The sequence below is a fragment of the Aquila chrysaetos genome, chromosome 9 (genome assembly GCF_900496995.4).
Source record: "Aquila chrysaetos chrysaetos chromosome 9, bAquChr1.4, whole genome shotgun sequence".
In the NCBI taxonomy this organism is placed as follows: Eukaryota; Metazoa; Chordata; class Aves; order Accipitriformes; family Accipitridae; genus Aquila; species Aquila chrysaetos.
This window is the reverse complement of record NC_044012.1, coordinates 29,814,724-29,834,580: the sequence shown is the minus strand read 5'-3', so window position 1 is coordinate 29,834,580 and position 19,857 is coordinate 29,814,724. Positions and strand designations below refer to the sequence as shown.

Genomic DNA, 19,857 nt, shown 5'->3' with positions numbered 1-19,857 from the left:
AGATGACCTCTAAGGCCCCTTCCAACCCACACCATTGTATGATTCTGTGATAAGGGGGAAACCCAAGAGTGTAATAGAAGACTCATGGAGTGCTTTTAAAAAGCTATGAAACTCGATCAAAACTTGTTCCTATATTCTTGAGGCTAGAAGGGGGCAATCACATCTCCTGTGACTCCTTCATAAGATCCGTTAAGATTATACTTAGTTCTTCCTGCCTTTAGCTGACTAACACAATTCAGTGAGTCAGATAAAAATCTGATTGAGGCTAAAACAGCAGATAGAGATGCTCCTTTCTGTAGCTTCCTTTTGATCTACCCCTTAAAATTCCATGCTGGGGGCCAAATTTTCTGTGAAATGAATTGCTGCAATCTCCTCAGCTGGCATCATCAAAGTCTGTGTGGTTCCTGTGGACCTGCCCAGAGGGGGGCTGAACTGCATCAGTTCTTTCTTCTCTACAGATTCTTCCTTTCTCCCTTTTCATTTGTGCCCTTGTCCTCTCTCTGTGTCTCTAGTTACCATTAACGGTAATTTTCATCCATTCCTTGTGTCTGTGATCTCCATCGCTGCTGTGAGAGGGAAGATCACGAGGACTCCAGCTGCAAGCAAGATGGTGGTGATTCCTAAATGGTTTCTGAGTGTCCCCATCACGTCCCGACCTCCCCTTGCCGCTCTGAGGGCCACTCAGCATTGGTGTAATGCGGCTGTCGTTTGTCTCTGGTTCTTCTGCTTGCCTGTGTTATCACTTGACAATTCCTGCAGAGGTGTCCCCTGTTACTGCTGACTGTCACTGACCCATCAGCACCTGCTCAATATGAGGGAAATAGGAATATTTCAACATTTTTCTTGCTAGTATCAATATCACAAGCAGGGAGAGTCAGTGAGACCAAGAGCAAGTGAGGAAGCCTGCTCCCAGCTGGAAGCTGGAATTTCTACCACGATTTAATTTCCAAGGAGCAGCAGATAGAATTATTCTCCATTAATCTTTTTCTGTATCCCGTAGTTCACCTTCATCATCATGGCCTTTTCCTAGGGAGGCCCAAGACTGAAGGGCAGGGGCCATTCCAGGCCAGGCAGCAGCCAAGCTGCTCAGCGTCGGGGCTGCTCGGCTCTCAGGGCTGCACGTTCCCCTTGCACTGGCCCTGCGCCTGGCCAGTTTGCGGGGCGGTACCTGAGCAGGATCCGAGGCCATTGCAGTAACACTTCCGAGTTTAAGCAGGGATTTAGCAAGTGACAACATGAAGAGCTACTTGCTCCTGCTGTCCCTCTCAACCTCTTCATCAAAGTCTTTATCTCCTGTCTTGTGACTTGGATGCTCCCTTCTTTCCCTGAATCTTGGCTGGGATCCTTATGTCGGAGAGATGGGGGCTTTTCCCTTCCGGTGATCCACTCTTCCTGGAGCAACAGTTGATTTCAGTCATGTTTTTTCTCATCTGTCTGACAGTCTGCTGCAGCCCCTTTTCTCGAGTCTCTCTGGGTTGGGCTTTTGTTTTCTGCATTGGTTGGCACGCAGCAGTTTAAGATTAGCTTGCTGAAGGCACTGTAGTTAATTAGCAGATGGTTTTCTTTCACTCTTTCTCATCAATGCTCTTTGTTTCCTTTCCTTTCTCCTGAGCTCACCAGTGCTGGTGCTGTGATTACCTGGTGTGGGTCCTCCCTGGTTGCTGGAGTCTCCTTGGGAAGAGTGTGGGATGCTGCATTTGCTGATCAAAGCTCTCATCTCTGTTGACGCCCCCGGGCTCACCTGACTCCAGGGGCAGTGCCAGACAGTAGCTGATGCTCCCCTCTCTGCCCTCTTACAGTGCCCCAGGACCTGGTGGACACACCGGGTGCTGGCCTGCCTCCCATGTGGCAACCCAGCACTCGCAAGTCCTCCTGCTCCTCCTGCTCTCAGAGTGGCTCCTCTGATGGTGGGCCATCCAACGGCTGCAGCCACGAAAGGTATGACGGCTCTACTGCTGCTTGCTTTGAGAAATACAGGTAAAATAAAACAAAGGTTACAAGTGAAAGTCCAGCTGAATGGCTCAAATAGAGCAATTATGGTGCAAGTGATGTCTCCAGCCTCACACTCAGCTCGGTTGTCTAACGACCATTTGCCAGTGGAATGTGTTCAGGCTGAAGTGAGGCTTGTCCCCTCATCTGGGACATCTCAGCTGCTCTGTGGCCATGTCCTGGCAGCAAGAATTGCCACTCTCAAGCTGAGCAGAGGTCCTGTGGTGAACCTCTGAAGGCAAAGCTGGCACAGTCAGATCAAAGCAGGGGCTGAGGGAATGCGTTGGAGCATTTCCTCTCCTCACATCCAATATGTTTTTATTGGCAGAGCTCCGCTGAAACTCCTGTGTGACAATATGAAGTACCAAATCCTCTCCCGGGCCTTCTATGGCTGTGAGTACTTGTCACATCCATGATGCCTTGAGATGTGTGATGGGCAAGGAATAAGGTTCTGGGCTCTGGGCTAGGAGTGGTGCTGAGGCAGTAGGGCAGTGGCCAAGGGTACTGGGACCAGTCTGTTGCATGCAGGGCCCTATTTACACATGCTCAGGATTGGGAGCAAACATCTGAACTCTGATCCTCGGACTTCAAGCCCAGCGAGCAGCAGTGCTGGTGGTACAACACGATGAGATACTGACCTGTCGTCCCAGTAGACTCCCTGCTTTGCTGCTTAGGCTGGATGTGGCTTCAGAGGGTCTCCTTCAGGGACCAGATTCACCAGAGCTTCCTCCTGCACTTCATCCTCATGGCTCCCTGAGTTCCTTGGCTGAATGTTTGCTTCTGCCTGATGCAGGGCTGGCCTATTGCAGACACCTCTCCACGGTGCGAACCCACCTATCTGCACTGGTTCACCACAACATCGTGTCTCCTGATGTGCCCTGCAATGCCAGCTCGGGACTGACTGTGGACATATGGCAGAGATACCTGCAGGACAGCACGGTAGGGCCAAGACCCTTGGGACATGCCAGTTGTGGTGGGCTTGAGATGTCCAGGGCAGCGTCACTTAAGTGGTCATAGCATGGTAAGGTAAAGCAAATTGAGAAGTTCACCAAGAAGAGAAGTCACACAGCCTACCCCAGGCTGCAGATAGCCTGGGGCTCCTAATCCTCGACACGTGGAAGCTGGGGAATGAAGGCTGCTCCTTTTAGCACGCTTCTGTTCAGAGCCTGTCTGCAGCAGTGTCTGTCACCCTGAGTACTGTTGTCTTGAGGGGGGTCCCAGCATGCTGTTACAGCAGGATAGCTGGAGAGCTGTGACCACTGAGTGCTGCAGTCCTGACGTGCTGCCAGGGCTCAGAGGCACAGCAGTGACCTTGAGTGACTTTGGGCCACTTTCTGGCTGTGGTGAGAACAGTGTTTCCCAAAATGTCCGTCCGCAGGGGCCTCTGGCTGCGCTTAAGTCCAAGTGGAGATCTGAGAGAGCATCTGCAATGAATGGGCAGCGAGTTTGCAGGTGGTCAGCATCTGGGTAGCACTCTGGGTGCTGAAAGGCAGCATGGCTGGGCTGGGGTTGCCCTTGCATCTGGCAGCTGATGGGCTGTGGTCCTGGCTGCGTCTGTGTGCTGACTCAGAGCTATTCCCACAGAGTTACGAGGACCAGGAGCTGCTGCGGCTGATCTACTATGGCGGGATCCAGCACGAGATCAGGAAGGCTGTCTGGCCCTTCCTTTTGGGCCATTATCAGTTTGGGATGACGGAGGCAGAAAGGAAAGAGGTTGGTATGGGCGTGCTGCCAGCTCAGCAGCCTGCTGTATTGCGTTGATGTGTCCTGGATATTTCACAGCTTGAAGTGTCTATGCCAGCCGGAGTCCACCCTGTGAACCCCACTGGGTGTCGTGTCCCCTTTGTACTGCGGCTGTAGATAGGAGGTGGGAGAAAGACTCAGATAAGCAGGAATTGATAGGACCAAGCTCGATGCTCCCCTGTGCAGCTGCTGGCTGCTTATGTTCAGTGCCCTGCACACCTCTGCAAGGCAGGCAGGAGATGGATGGTCATTTTTCTATCCTAATTTTTGCAAGGTTTTGTGAGTCAGGCTCTGGCTGGCACTGTGTAGGAGATGGGTGACTTTGTCCCATCTAGCCAGAGTTGATACGAGCATGCATTTCTCTGTGCAGGGCTGTTTGGGGGATGCAGGAGGTGCTGGTTTCTGGGCTGTTCAGGGGACACCCGTTCAAAGACCCTCTGTCTCTTAAACGCTGCAGGCTGACGACCAGATCCGCACCTGCTATGAGCACACCATGGCAGAGTGGCTGGGCTGCGAGGCCATCGTCCGGCAGCGGGAGAAGGAGTCACACGCAGCAGCTCTGGCCAAATGCTCCTCCGGGGCCAGTCTGGATTCCCACATTCAGAGGATGATGCACAGGGACTCGACGATCAGCAATGAGGTGAGGGTGGGGGGGTTTAGGGAGGACTGTGCCCAGCTCGACTCCGTGTTGGCCTGTGCTACAGGGAGGGATGGAGACGCAGCTCTTGCTCACCCTCCTTCCCTGACCTCTGCCTGCCTCTGTGCCTCGTGGCTCACTGTAATCCGCGCAAGTTAGGATTGGAGCGTTCTTACCTGTTTTCTTTCGTCTGGTCGTCCAGAATGTTTAGAAATAGGGAGCGGGCATCTCCTGCAGTACAACCCCAGTTTCCATACTGTGTGGTACTGCACTGACTGAGAGGTTTTGGTCTGCAGCCTGAGTGATGTATTGGAGGTCTAACAAACTGGCTTTGGTTCTTGCAGCCACAGTATCCGCAGTGGCACTTAACAGCTCTGCATCTGTGACCCTGGGTAGGGGTGCTGGGCACAGAGGGCCTGACAGACGGGGGCAGCTGGGAGAGGGCAGGGGGTCCTGGCAGAGGGCAGCAGGTCAGCCAGGACACCAGAATTCATTTGTGGAGCTGCGTGTCCAAATCAAGACGCTCTCACCAGTCCTGTGAAATTTTCCTTGTGGGTATTTCTGGAGAACAAGTATTCGCTACCTGGTTTGCACTCAGGTACAAACTGGTGCACATCAGGATTAGCTCCATGGAAGTCAGTGTTGAAGTAGGGGGAGGGAGGAGGACCATGTTTCTGGCACTGAGGGGCTGTGAAACAGGTCAGTTGGTGGCTTGGCTCCCTCTTCCATCAGCTGCTCAGCACAGAAGCAGCCTGGGCCGCTGCCTGTCGGCAGGAGGAGCAGGGTGGCTCTAGGACTGGCTGTGAAGGAGCCTCCAGGGCTCGGGGCAGCCTCGGTACACCATGCCATCGTGGGACAGATCTGGGACAGAGCTGGGCCCTGGCACACAGCTCCACAGGACTGGCTTTTAGCAGTGCAGCGAGGAGTTAGATCCACAGCCCAAACCAAAGGGTGTGGAGGGAAAAGCCTGTTAAAGGAAAGGCAGTCCTGGGAACAGAGTCCAGGGAGTGTTTCTGTGTGGGTTTTGTCCTTGGAGAACAGCACGACAGAGCAAGTGGTGCTGGGTTATCTGACCTTGCACTGCCACACCGGAGGTGAATGGAGGCCAAACCAAAAAGAGCTGGTAGGTGCAGCACTGGAGGCTTCATCTGGTTTCCTCTGGGGAGTTTGTGTGGGTGCTTTTGGAAAGAGATGAGCTCAGCCCCGACTATGCAGGCTACGTGTGTGTACAGAGAGGGAGAGATGCAGGGAAGGCAAGTCTGAACCAGGGTCTGTGTGAAAGAGCTGGATGACAGAGGTCTCGCAGGGGATGAGCGGAGGTGGGCTGCATGGTCGGTGTTGCTGAAGCCCCAGGAATCATTCCACATCATCGCTGTGGTTCTTTTGTATCCATGCCTGCCTGTTCTGGGAACATGCCCTGGGAGGGGAGCTGGCAGAGTCAATACATGCAAAGGTTTACCCTTTTCCCATCTCATCCTGAAATTTCCTGTTATAAAATGCTTCCATGGTAATGGAGGAAAACTGTCGCCCTTCCTCTATCCATCAGAGCCCTGCCCAGCAAACACCCACAATACTAGGGTGGGGACAACTCCTGCTGCTGTTCTGAAAGTGCTGTGTTTTCTTAAAACCCTATTGTTTGTGTGTGATGTCATTGCAATGCTCTGTACATCCCAACTTGGGTGCAGTGTGAGCAGCTGCAGGCTCCTGTGCTACAACAAGCCCCTGGCCCAGGGGTGACTCAGATAACACGGAGAACTTGCTCTTTAGTGAAGACTTGTTCAGAGGGAATCCACAAGGCAGAGCTCTGAACTGGTTGCTGCAAAGCCCGATGCTTCCTTCTGTGCTTGAACTGGAAGCCAGAAAAAGGTGCTGTTGACTTTTAGAGGGACTGCCTTGACTGAGTCTGGCTTGAAACATCAATATTTGTCCTTTAAGAAAAGGAAAAAAAACATTCATATGCTTGGAGGGATTGTTTTATAGCCTGTGACTTCATCGTTTATGTAAACTAAGATGGGGTGAGCTGCGTTGCTGCCAAATTAGGACAGAGATTTGTAGAAATTTGCACTCCAGGGAGACAGCGTGACCTCTCTGAAGGCCAGAAGAGAGCAGTTTCTTTCAGACCCAAACATACTGTGTTTGAACAACTGGATTGGCCTGGGACTTTGTTTTTTGTCATCTTCTCCTGCAGTAAATGTCAGTGGCAGGCTGAGGCAGGATGCTATGCTGTGTGACAAATCTGCACGGCAGAGTTGATGTGATGTGAACATCTTTCATGGGTCAAATATGAGAGTTTATTGGATGCCTTTTCTGCTTGTTCTTTACATGCAGATGTGCCCACCTCTGATAGTGTGGCATGAGCCTCCCCCCACTCCAAACACCATGCTCTTTGCCTTTTCACTGGCCATTTCCCTCTCTCTTTCAGTCTTCGCAGAGCTGCAGCTCTGGCCAACAGAATCATGCTCGGTTGCAGAGCGACTCCAGCTCCAGCACGCAGGTGAGCAGCAGCGCTTTGTCCCCTCTTGCTCGTTCAGACACCAGCCACCCAACAGCATACGGCTCCCTGCCCTGGCTTGGGCTGATCACTAATCAATAACTGTAATGATTTCTGGCAAACAGAAGCAGTAGCTGGAGGAGGTAAATGACTTGCAAACCTGCCTCTGGAGCCACTAAGGTCAGAACTGTGCACTGCTTGGTGGTGTTTAATATTCACCAGCCTGGTCTGCCCAGGCTCAAAGGGCCAACCCCTGTGTGGCCTTCACACTTGAGGGCCCTTGGCTGCTCCGTATGTTAGTGACCATGTGTTTAACCAACCTGTTTAAATGACATTCTGCCCAATATATTATGCTAAGTAAAGCGTAGTCCTTTGGAGCAGGGACTGTGGGCTCCGAGTTGCGCAAATAACTGAGCACTGACCTGCCAAATCCAGGCAGGGGAACCTAAAGGCTGAGGACTGTGCCCAGAAATTCCTCCAAGAGTCTAGTTAAAATGGGACAGAGAGCTAGATGCTCAGGCTGAAGTTGTCTCTGGCTATAATGAAGATGTAGAGCCACAGCCAGGCAGAGCACTAGTAAGTTAAAATGCCCTCAAGTCCTCTGAGCTTTCTTCCACTGGTTGCTTGTATAAGCCCTGCACATATAGACCAGATCTTCCTCCCTCCCCGCTGTTGGGAACATGGGCGTTATGTCCCTAAGAGCTGCAGTTAAACCACTGAATGCAGCTCTTGGGGACACAATGCCTGTGTTCTCAACAGTTTGCTGAATGCAGGGGGTTTGCTCGCTCTCACATGGCACTCTGCTCGTGCTTTGCAGGTGTTTGAATCTGTTGATGAAGTGGAACAGACTGAAGCAGATGCTCAGCTGGAAGATGGCAAACAAAGCAAGATCCCTAACGGGACAGTTCCCAATGGCATGTGTTCCCCTGATTCTGGCCACCCCTCTTCCCAGAACTTCTCCATCGCCTCGGGATTCTCGGAGCGCAGCTTCAGCAATGAGGACAGTGCCCTGGAAACCAACAAATCCTCAGCTAGCTCTCAGGGAAAGGTCGGTGGGTCTGACATGCTAGGTCCACAGGACCTGGATGGTGCCCAGCAGGAGAAGAAGCTGCAGGGCCAGGACAGCCTGGAAGGTGAATTTCCCACTGGTGGAAGCGTGGACTTTGTTCCCGTGGGTGAGAGCTCGGCAAGGGTCCTGCGTGATCGTGACATTGTGGCCCTGACCGTGGTAGAGAGCTGGGCAGACAGTGAAGCTGAAAAGCAAAGCTTGGTGGAGAGTGAAGATAATCTCTCTGAGGAGCCAGAGATGGAGAGTTTGTACCCGCAGCTGGATTCTCTGGCTGTAGCTGATCTGGCCAACAGTGAAGTGTCTGCTGTCTCCTCGACCGGTGTCACCTACTCTGTAAGTATGGACTTGTTCACCGAATGGTTTTCTTCCTGGGTGCCTCACTATTTACCTGCATTTGCCCTGTGCTAATCCTGCAGGTGGGTGTACAGGGGCTCTCCACCTTTCACCCAAACTCTGCCCTGTCACTCCGTTGCCCTTGCAACTTTCTTTTTGGTTTCTATTTAAAAACAAATCGGCTTTGCTGTTGTTTTGGACAGCCAGAGCTACTGGACATGTACACGGTGAACCTGCACCGCATTGAGAAGGACGTGCAGCGGTGTGATCGCAACTACTGGTACTTCACCCCTGCCAACCTGGAAAAACTCCGCAACATCATGTGCAGGTGGGAGCTGCAGGGGTCAGGGTGGGGGCCTGCCAGCCCTCCATGTGATGGGAGCAGGCTCCTGATGCTGGTGGCTGGTTTTCCTGAATTCACCTCGAGGCTGCAGCCTCAAACTTTGTTCTGGTTACTGAGTCTTGCCTCCTTGATTTCCTCCCCAAATCCCCTCATCGTCCCAGAACTGGGGCCACAGGTCCAAGGACCTCACGGTTACCAGACCGAGGAGCCCAGCCGTCCTGCCTTGTGCTGCTCTGCCCCGTGACTGCCGTGTGTCTGGGTTGTTGGCCAACGCAGAGGGCTCCCTGGGGCTGCCCAGGCATGCTGCCCCGTGGTTTGAACTCAGTGCAGCCCACCTGCTCTCTGGAATATGTCTGGAAAATGTTTTAATGAGGATCAGCCTGCAGAGCTGCAGTGCTAATGAGGAAGTGCCTGAAGCGACCGAGTAGTTAATGCCTACCCAAGAACCCAGGAGACAGCAATACCTGGGTGCGTTTCTGATTCTCTTTGCTTAGTCCCTGTGACTAAGAGGTTGCTGTGTGACATTCACGGACTCAGATGAGCTCCAGCTCAGCAGTTGCGGCTGCTTCAGGGCAGCGAAGGCTAAAATATTATTACTCATCTTGCAAATATGAGGAGAAGGTGCTATTTCATTAGAGCTGTCACTTTATCTAACAGCCAGAGTTGGAGAACTCTGCTGAGATGAGACCTACAATACAGCAGATTTTGGAAAACTAGTGGGCAGGATGGAAAAGATTATTCCGTTGTGCCAGCAGTGGATCTGAGTCCTCTCTGAACACATTTTGACTCACTACCAAATATGGGAAGATATCTCTGCAGGGCTGGTTGCTTCCTGGGAGACTGGGTCCAGTGAGGCGAAGCAGGCAATATCATGCAGAGAGCGCCAAGAGGATGAATTGAGGGGGAAGGGTGAGAATGAGAGATAAATTAACAAACTCTATCAGTCTCTGCCCTTTGACCAACCACCTTCCCCTTGCTGTGCAAAAGCAAAAATTATTTCACTTTTCCTTGCACTGATTGCCATGCAATGGCCATGGCATAGCCCTGGATCAACATTGCAGGGTGTTGATCCAGGGCTGTGCCATGCATGGCTTACCTGCAAGTCACCATGGGAACTTAATCATTTACAGGCAGGCTGCAGAGGAATGGAGCACAGGTGTAACAGAATAAACAGGTCTGATTTGCCCTGCCTGCCACTGTGCATTGGTGGCAGCATGTACGAAACGCCAGCATCCCAGGAACAGAGGCAGGCAGGCCAAGCGAGGTGGCAGGCTGTGGCACTCGTGTGGCATGGGAAAGACTCACGGGCCACCTTTCTTGCTCTCTCACACAGCTACATCTGGCAGCACATTGAGATTGGCTATGTGCAGGGGATGTGTGACCTGCTAGCCCCTCTCCTGGTCATCCTGGATGATGGTGAGTGGGTGCTCTGCTGTGTTGTCCCCACACCTTTGTGGGAGTGTATGGGGGGGATCTGCTGGGCTGGTGGTGGCCCTTTGCAGTGGGAGGGTCCCGTGCTCAGAGGTGTGGAGCAGCTGGTGGCAGGATCCCATTTGTACTTGATGCTGTCTGACTCCTGGGAGCTCAACCTGGGGACAGCGTGTACTTTTTGCAGCATGAGCTGTCTTTCTGAGGCCAGTCCCTGCTGTGTGCCCCTGACACTGTGTGCGGAGCAGGGAGGGATATTCCTGCTGTGGGTGGATAGCGGGGTGTGTTGATGCGGGTGCAGATGCAGCAGTGTCTGTGCAACCAAGCAGTGGCTGTCTCTATTCCCTGCACAGAGGCTCTGGCTTTCAGTTGTTTCACCGAGCTTATGAAGAGGATGAATCAGAACTTCCCCCACGGAGGAGCCATGGACACCCACTTTGCCAACATGAGATCTCTGATCCAGGTGGGGGAGTCCTGGCACAGGGTCGGCAGCCTCTCAAACCAGAAGGGGAAAGCCGTTCTTGGGATGGGGATCTCAGAGGGGCTGAGAGGAGCTTTCAGTGGTGGGAAGCAGGAGGAGAGAGAGAGGCTGTAAAGACAGCCTGGGAGTAACGTGTGCCAGGATTGCAAAGGAGGGAGAAGCTGGGAGGAAGATGGTGCGGTAGGAGAGCAGTGGGAATGGAGGAAGGCAGACAGAGGAATGGCTGGTGCCTCTGGTGTGCGCTGCTGAGTTTCCTTTTGCTTTTCTTGGCAGATTCTGGACTCTGAGCTCTTCGAGCTGATGCACCAGAATGGTGATTACACTCATTTCTACTTCTGCTACCGATGGTTTCTCCTGGACTTCAAGAGAGGTGTGTGCTGGGAGGGAGGCAGCTAAGACCAGAAAATGGGTAGAGAAGGCAAGGTCTGCCAAGCTTCCATGCTTCTCAACACACTCCGCAACTTCAGTTGTTTGAACTTAACTTTTTACCATGTGTTCCTGTTTTGCTTTTCCCTGGTAGATTTGCGGCTGACTTTTCTGTCTTGATACAGAACCTGTTGTTCCAGAGCTGCTGGTGAACCTCCACCGGGTTTGTGTCCTGAAGCCTGTGCCACCTGCTGCAGGCCAGAATATTTGTCTCTACTTACTTATTGCTTCCAACTGGAACAGGTTCTTGTGAGAAGAAACCACCCAGCATGTCTTCCCAGTGCTGCCGTTAACTCTGTGAGTCAGGATGATTGTAAACCCGTGGCTGGTGTAGTAACTGCTGGGCTTTTTTCTCTGTTAACAGAGCTGGTGTATGATGATGTGTTTGCCGTCTGGGAGACCATCTGGGCAGCTGCGCATGTTTCCTCTGCACACTATGTGCTCTTCATAGCCCTGGCTTTGGTGGAAATGTACCGGGACATAATCTTGGAGAACAACATGGATTTTACAGACATCATCAAGTTTTTCAACGGTACAGCTTGTGTTCTCTTGGGCTGAATTTGTGGCAGCTGCTCAGATGTAGGCAACACATGTCTGTCTGACTATAGAGAGTCATATCTGGGCTATACTGGTAAATGTTTAAAATAAACAGAGCAGTGTATGGTTGTGCGATGCTGATACTTGGAATGCGATGGTAAAGAGACCCCTTGCCCCTGAACAGTCAGGCTCTGAGGGGTTCTGGTGTGGTGCCTGGGGGAAGCCACCCTGCCACCCTGGCAACAGCCCACCTTGCCGTGCTTGAAGGGAGCTGTGAGCGTAAGTTGTGCTTCCTGCTGGCTGTAATCATCCCAAGATGATTTGGTTAATGATGGCTCTTCAGAGTAAGGCATCTCTGTGATGGATAGTACCTGGGAACTTGGGCAGGAGTTTGCAGCTTCAGCTCCCTCCTGGAGCTCAGCTGAGAACCACAGAGCTGTGAGGCTGGGGTTTCTCCTCGAGATGCCAAGCTGCTCGGGTCTAGCCTCTTTGTGGGTTCCTTCTGTCTGTGTTCCAGAAATGGCTGAGCGGCACAACACCAAGCAGATCCTGAAGCTGGCTCGGGACCTTGTCTATAAAGTCCAGACTCTGATCGAGAACAAATGAAGGACATGGGGAAGACGAGGCATCCAGACAAAGAGTCGGGACTCCCCTTCAATGCTTCCTCCCCTTCTCCTTTTTCTCGAAGTGCCACACCTGTGAAAATAAGGTAGTTGGACACATGCTGCTGTCTAAACTGGAAGTACCCTTAGCTCTCCAAGTGCTGTGTTCAGTGTTAGGTCCAGGGGCCCCGGCTCAGATCTTCGCAGCCTTCTTCAGTGACTTAACCAAAGATCTGTACAATTGCATTTTATTGCTAAGGACTTGCTTTGGAAGCAGGACCCAGGCAGTTGCTTCCTCGCCTTGCTGCAGCAGAAGGTCAGCGAGTGTGGTTACCACCACAACTGCCGAGGCAGTTGCCAGCATCCCAGGTCAGAGCTCGGGGTCTGGGAGGGCAGAGCTGCCAGCCCTCCTCGGGGCTGACTCAGGCTCAACAGCCTTTGTTGCAAGGAAATAAAGCTGCTTCCTTGGACAGCCGTTACCCTGTGGCACGGGGAAGCCAGCCAGCCCTGCAAGCCTGGGCAATAGAGGGATGCTGCTAGTACTCAGTTTCTTACTAATATTACGAGGTTCTGCCAGTAATGGAGAGGGACTTTGATCACAGAAATTCCTCTTCTTTTGGTCTTGTCCCTTGATGCATAGCATCCCCTTTAGTATTTTTTTAGGGCTCTGTTCTCTCCCTGGGATTTTGACATTGTTTGTTATTACAATATCTGAGCACACGAGAGTTTCAGCTCTGGATGGATTTTCAGAAGAGCTCCAAATTCAGCATTGGGTTTTTCTTTCAAAATCCAGCTTCTGTAATGCTCTCTGAACACTGGAAAATCTGGTCCTAACCTCCTCTGGGAACTCTAGACTTGAGGTTTTCTTACCTGCCTTACTCTAGCTGCTTGTGTTAGGAGTCTGGTCTCCCTATCGTTCCTCTGCAACCCTGTTAGGGGAGAGCTCCTCGGAAGGCAAGTCAGAGCTCCCGACTTCGGTGACTGTCCTGACTTTCCCTCTGAAGGTGCCTTCCTCTATTAATTAAAAGACCAGCTGCTCAAACCTAGACAGTGCAAACAATCCCCTTGGTGCCTGCAGGTTTTCTGTGTGCTTCTGGGGCTGGCTGCAAAGCCCCCTAAGTCCACTGAAAGTCTCCAGTTAGGTCTTGGTGGGCTTCTTTCACATGCCTGTGAAGAGGAAAATAACCCAAGGTCCCTGAGTGGTCTTTGCTTTTGGAAGATGCACTTCTGTGGCCACTTTTCCTGCAGTGGCTCTCCAGTGTTGCAGCCCCTGGAGCACACTGCATGAAGTGCCTCTCCAGCACTACCAGCGTGAGAGCTCAGCTGCTGTGTCATGCTAAGGCTGCGCTACGGAGGGTTTGGATTCATTTTTCAACTCAGGTAAAAACAATAAAGGAAAAGGAGAGGTATAGGTTATTGGTAGGTCTAGTTCAGCCAGGGAGGGCTTTGTCATGGCCACAGAAGGCTGCCTTGAATGTGTGCTTTCAGCAGCCAGGAAGATGCTGGCTTGTAGCTCTCTATAAGGGTACTTTCTCTCAAGTTTTGCTGCAAAAATTTGTGTTCCCCCTCCATGCAATGTGTGATGTGTGTGTGCTCTCCTCCTCCCCTCTGCAAGATAAGGCCCTGCTCTTCTCTTGCTGTTGGAGTGCTGCTCACCAGAAGGGAAAAGGGGCCCTTCCCTTCTTCTGTGGAACATCTGTCTGTGCTGACTGTGTTTTGTATTTACTTGTGGCATGTGTCAGATGTTGCTTGCAGAAAAAAGACAGATGTAAATCAGCAGAAAAGAAGACTGCTGCTTCAGAAAAGTTCTGCAGAGTGTGGTGAAGCGGTTTGCAGTTTCTGAGCAAATCAGCTAGTCTTTCTGCAGTACTGGGACATAGAGGTTGCAGCTAGAAAAACAAGGGAACAGTAGTGAATCCCGAACCCTTTGGGGAAAAGGACTGCAGCAGGGGGTGAGAGCAATGGGGAGCCTTTCATTTCTCATAATCCCAACAAGCAAATATGTACCACCAATCTAGGAAATTCTTTGAGGCAATTTTCTGCATTAAATCTCCAAAGAGTGCTTGGTCTGTAGTAGCACAGGAAACAAAAGCATTTGAGCTTCAAATCTGCCGGTTCCTGTGTGAATCTTTCATCTTTCCCCAAAGCAGACCAAAAAACTTGTGCCCTCCCTGCCAGGCTGTTCCTGTTCCCTCTGGGTCCTAGGACAGGTAATAGTCTGCCTGCATCACATTCTCCAAAGGGGAAGTGCTCTGTCCTCCCCTTTCTGAAGGATAAGAACCAACAGGTCAACTTAAATACAGTCTTATCAAGCAATGTCGCTGACACTTTATCTTTTAAGCTTCTGTTTTTCTTTCCTTGGTTTTTAAGCAAAAACAGCCAAGAAATTCTGCACAATATTTGCTGTCTGTATTAACTGAGAGTGTCTTTGGGCTGCTCAATAGCAGTGTTTTTTGAATAACTTCTGGGGGAAAAAGGTATTTATTTATTGATTGTACATTACTGTGTGTCCTTGTATACTGAAGTATGTGAGTGTGCATTGTTATGCAAATGGAGATATATCTTTTCAATGTTCTTTACAATATCTTGTAAATGTTTACCAGAAAATTGTGTCTATATATAATATATATATATATATACAGTATAGAGAGAATATATGTGAATTAAGTGAGTTATTTTTTGAGGGGTGGGGAGAAGAAATCTTTTGCTTCTAAGAACTGTGTGGTTTCTATAGCACCTATTCCATGATGTGCCAATCTGTCGCTGTCCCTGTACTGTGAGAATTGTTCTGGTACGGCAACAGGAAGCTCAGAGCAGAACCACCATCATGACCTCAGCTTGGCTTGATTTTAGTTTGGCCTTTAAAACTGGAAAAAAAGAAAAAAAGGAGGAGAAAACCATAATAATAAAAAAAGCTTTGTTCCAGCTATGGCGCTGAGTCGAGTCCACAGGAGCAGACCCCTGCTCAAGCTGTGCAGGGTTTTGTGCCTGCCCTGGGATTGGCTTGGGTAAGAACAGTTGCAGAGTTGAGGCTTGGTTGTGGGTTGCAAAGAAATGGGATAGTCCAAAGAATATGGTATGTCATTTAAATTAGGACTAAAGTCATTCTCCTTTGCAGTTGGTCGTCCGTTTTGTTAGGAAGGGAGTATCACATGACCCATACAGAGTACTCGCAGAGCTGATCCGCTCTCCTAACTAGTGCTCATCCAGACTAGCCTTGCCAAAGGCAGCGCCCCCCACGCGCTGCTCTACTCTGATTCGTACAAAAGCCAGTGAAGACCGTCTGCTCCCGAATACTCCTGTGAGACCTCGAGTCTGAACTTGGAGGTCCAGCTTTGTGTTCCTATGCAGATCTGAGACAGGACACGTGAACAGTTTCCAGGCCCTGCGCTGGTGGACGGTGCTGTTCCCCGGCTGCCCATCCTGCCAGACCCTCGCCGTGCTGCCAGCACAGGAGCGGGCAGGACAGCAACTGCGGGAGGTCAGGAATAGGCTGTGTGCGATAGTCCCTGTTCTCTGCCGTTCCACAGCCCCTGTCCACATGTGGTCCCAGCTCGGTTTTGAGCATCTCATCAGAAGCTGCAGTGAGTAGCAGCCGTGCTCCTTGCTGATCCCTCCAGGGCAGCTGCTGTATGACCGGCAGGTTTATGTGCTTGTGGAGACCCAGAGTGAAACACCACCAGGAGTCTGGAGCTCAATATCTATTCGATGGTTAAAAGCTACTAAAATTTAAGCAAAGGTTTTTGTTGTGCTGCTGTTCGCAGGCCTTCTCCTGCCTGGTTCTGCCCCCTTTGCTAGATTGCCCTGAGTTAAAAGCATTATTGTGAGTTTCCAACAGCATGAATCCTCATGGCCCTGCGAGACGGCACAGATCTCTCCCAGCTGTGCAGCCAGATGATCGCCTGTTTACCGTGGAGGGAGAAGCCCGTCGCAGGGGAACGCTTGCCCATATACAGTAATCTTGTCTGGCTCCTTGGGGGAGAGGAATGTCTCATCCCAGCAGCTCTGTGCAGCTGAAATCCACCCTGTGCAATGGCATTACAAGCCAGGGACTATCTTTAGCCTGCTGCTGTTCGCTCTGTGGGATCAGGGGCTCGAGCCACTGTGCCTTCTGACTTGAGACTGCTGCATGCTTCCTCTGGGTGCAGTGAGGTTTGCATCCCACTTGCCCCCAGCTGGCGTTCTCTGCTCCAAGTTGCTCCAGAGCAGAGCCTGAGTGAAGGACGGACTCTACGGGCTGAGCTGTTCAACTCGTGTTGCACCCGCACTGAGCATCTGCAGAGGTGTGGGGTTTTTGCTTTATCTTTTGTTAAAGCTGCTCAGCTTGCAGATAATCTCGGTATGTTTAAATACAGTGAATGTTTGTGTCCTGGCCCTGTGTTCCCCCAAGGGAGTTACTAATGGATTCTCTTTCTGCATTTGAGCTTTCTGCTGATGCAACCTACCAAATAACTCTTGGTACCCATCTCTTTTAGTGTTACTCATGTAAACACTTTAGAAGTTGTCTTTGTTCCTAAATGTGTGATTTTTATAGGAGTTTTTTTTGTACTGTGTTGAGTCCCTGAATTGCTTTGCTATTAACATTTTTCATGAAGACTGAGAGGGTTTTTTGCATGGGAGCTTCTTGTTGCCACCCTGTTCTGCGCTCATCCAGCCTCTTACATTTTGAACATCCCTTAAAATATCCAAATATACATTTTATTGTAACTAGAACCAGCAGTACAAATGCAGGTATCCGCAACCATCGTCACTGATAAGTAAAAAACAGATCAAGAGAAGTGACTATTCATGATGTGGTAGCTTGGAATCGCACTTCTGCTGGGAACCCATCCCTGGGCAAGCTGAGCCCATCCCTAAATCCCACCTTGGAGACACAGGCCTTCTGGCAGGCTGTTGGCAAAGAGCAATTTATGGGAGGAGATTCTTCTTGTTCTTTCTTCTTTATTTATTTGTTTACTTATTTTAATCTGGCTGGCTAGTTTTCCTTCCTTTCCCCATTCATTTTGAGTAGCTGGCTAATTCTCTGCACTGGGAGCCACTGTGGCAAACAGTCCTCAAAATAGGTATAGGACCAGTTTCAGGATTCTCATTGCATAAGTTTGCTTTTAAAAATACCTTGTACTATCTTGAATTGCTGCTCTCTACCGTGTCATTGCTGTTCAGCTAGTGGTAGCCTCTGAGCCCATTCATCAGTGGGGCCAAAATGATTGTCATTTCGTCAAAACATCTGTCAAATATTTTTCACTCAGTTTGGGAATTTTCACGAGTACCAAACAGTTCTGGGCACATTTTCAGCATTTTACTCTCTCATGAGCACAAATTGATAGTGAAAGAGCACAACTTAACAGATGAAGTGACAATTTTCTAGCAATATGGAAGGGTTGTAACTTTCACCAGAACCAGTTTTCAGAAATTATTACAAAAGTCTTCAGATACCCTGAAGTAGATAAAATGCCACTTACTATTGCCTACTATTTCGGCACTCTGATGATCTTCAGTCAAGGTCATTATCCTTGTTGCCTGCCCTGAAGTAAACACGTATCGCTGATTAAGGCACCTGAGGTCTTTGTGGTCCCCAGTCACACCACATTTATGTTTTATGGTGGCAGCGTGGGCCAAAGTTAAGGCTGTTTTGGTGCCATAGCTGTGTGTTTCTACAGCTTAGAGTGTCTGGATTTCTTCTAAACTTTGTCGGAATCCTGAATTTCCTGGAGAATGTATGTTGTTGGAATAGCCATAGCAGTCTTTTAATATGTGTCTAATTTTAGATTAGTGACAAGCATATTCAACCTTAAATTCCCATTTCGTAGTTTAATAACTTCCTAACTTCCATTTTTTAAATTGATTTTGCACACGGAGAGTGAGCAGGGAGCCCAGAGACGGAGCTGCAGGTGACAGCCTCTGGTCCATGGCTGGGTGCGATGGCTCCTGAGCTGCTGGCGCGTGGAGGGTCCGTGGCCCTATCGGCTCTGGAGCCAGTCCAGCACACAGAGCCATGTCTGGAGCAGGCGGGTTGTGTCCCAGCCTCCGCCCCACCAGACAGGTCTGCTGCTGTCCTCAGCAGAGACTCTCAGGTCTTCTGGAGATGTCACCACTTTCCTCTGCCCAGCAAGAGCAGCCGTCTCCTGTGCCCTTGGTGGGGGAGAGAGCTTCTGAGGAGCTTGGCATGTGGCAGGGGATGGGCATTAATTGCTGCTTGAAGTGGGAGATGGTTAGGAGGATGGCCACTTTTCATCAACTTTTTTGTAAGGGGTTAAAAGCACCTTTTTTTTTTTTTTTTTTTTTAAATCGATGCTAAAATTTAAACTATGCACAAGATCTCAAAAAGTACATGGAAGTTTTAAGAATCGGTGTCGCTTCACTGATAGGGAGGTAAAGAATTGAAAATCCTAATACTGGATACTGAGATACTAAAAATTTCATTTTTATGACTACATAAGAAGATCTACTTAAATTCTCAGAAATTCTGTCTCTTCTTGGAGAGTAATTCCCAGGAGCCAGGGAAGGAGAAAGCTGTTTTTCACAAACAGAATTAATGAAAACCTTTGTTGAAAAATCCAACTCACATGTAACCTTAGACCCACGATTGTCACTTCCCTATCCCTAGTGCTAAGGTGTGTTCTGGAGAGCTTGGCAGGGTGAGCAGGTGACGCTGGGCTGTCACCCTGCTGCAGCCGTCATGGAGATGACGGGTACCATCCCAAACTCTGTGGGACACGGGATTACCTCTCAACAGCAGGGTTATGAATGTATCTGATGTACTGGCATTAGACTTTTATGTTGCCCTACACTGAATTGCTGCTTTTCTATGTTGGATGCCATTTTGGTCTCTGGGAGTTGCTCTATCCGAGCTTAATGAGCACTATAGCTTTTAATATATTTGTAGAAGTGCTGCTAATGTTCTTAGATTATTTGAATTCCACACTGTGGTATAATATCTGTTTTATATTATTTTATCCATGCTTTTGGTTTTTTATGTAAACTGTTCCTTATTGTTGTTCAGAAAGAAAAATTAAAGCTCTATTCTCTATGGTTAATGTATTTTCAAATCAATAAAATTCTGGTTGTTCTTTACGGCTGCAGAGTCCCTGGTAAGACAGCAAACGTGGACTACCCCGAAAAGGCAGCGCTGACGCAGCTTCAGAAATGCTGCTTCCGAGAGCACTGGGGGTTATCTGTGCTGCGCCCAAAAATGCTTTTGTCTCTGGGGGAGCAGTGGAGGATGCTCAGGTGCTTTTACCCTTGTTTTGAGGACAGACTTCTGCTTCCCTCCTCAGAATACCCACTCCTTGTTGCTAGAAAAACTGCTACTCATTTTTAATGAGCACTCAAAGCCACAGCAAAACAACTGGGCTGGTATCAACTTTGGTCTGGAAAAATCTTCTCTCATTGCTGAATGCATGTTGGTAAATGCTCACTGGTGCCATTAATGAAACAGTAATTCCAGTGAAGTTAATCTGCACCAAGCTATTTTTGTGCTCTCTAAGCTGCTGACAAGGAATTTTTCCAAGTAAGAATCGGTGCGTGGCCTGAGATCTTCTAGAGCAGAATCTTTCAGTTGCCCTTCTCCCACTTCCAGCACTTCTATAGTGGGGAACACACTTCTATTTTCTGAAAGTTGCAGATAGCTCTGTGCAGCGCTGTGGCTCCTGGTCGGTTTATTTTGTGCTCCGTGGCAGCTTCTCTTATTTCCTCGCAGCGCTGGTGAGGGGAAGGCCTGAGATCTAATGGTGCCTCTTGGGTACAAGTGAATCGGGGAGGAGATCGTCCCGGGGCTG

The 19,857-nt window shown here is 49.9% G+C and overlaps 1 protein-coding gene across 4 annotated transcripts in view; it reads left to right on the top strand.

Annotated features, from left to right (window-relative positions):
* Positions 1 to 19,153, top strand: part of SGSM1 (small G protein signaling modulator 1) — a 49,677-nt gene extending 30,524 nt beyond the window's left edge. For 2 of the 4 annotated variants that reach the window (XM_030025072.1, XM_030025071.1), the window contains exons 13-25: positions 1,800 to 1,938; positions 2,318 to 2,382; positions 2,783 to 2,928; positions 3,574 to 3,702; positions 4,190 to 4,372; positions 6,792 to 6,863; positions 7,678 to 8,262; positions 8,466 to 8,590; positions 9,939 to 10,021; positions 10,387 to 10,496; positions 10,788 to 10,884; positions 11,305 to 11,472; positions 11,995 to 19,153. In XM_030025072.1, the coding sequence (XP_029880932.1) occupies positions 1,800 to 1,938; positions 2,318 to 2,382; positions 2,783 to 2,928; positions 3,574 to 3,702; positions 4,190 to 4,372; positions 6,792 to 6,863; positions 7,678 to 8,262; positions 8,466 to 8,590; positions 9,939 to 10,021; positions 10,387 to 10,496; positions 10,788 to 10,884; positions 11,305 to 11,472; positions 11,995 to 12,083 (1,991 nt within the window). In that variant the 3' untranslated portion in view covers positions 12,084 to 19,153. Of the gene's footprint in view, positions 1 to 512; positions 693 to 1,799; positions 1,939 to 2,317; positions 2,383 to 2,782; positions 2,929 to 3,573; positions 3,703 to 4,189; positions 4,373 to 6,791; positions 6,864 to 7,677; positions 8,263 to 8,465; positions 8,591 to 8,766; positions 9,074 to 9,938; positions 10,022 to 10,386; positions 10,497 to 10,787; positions 10,885 to 11,304; positions 11,473 to 11,994 lie in introns of those variants that run through there. The other 2 variants (XM_030025074.1, XR_003924931.1) reach the window with 2 other exon arrangements.
* The last annotated feature ends 704 nt before the right edge of the window (positions 19,154 to 19,857 follow it).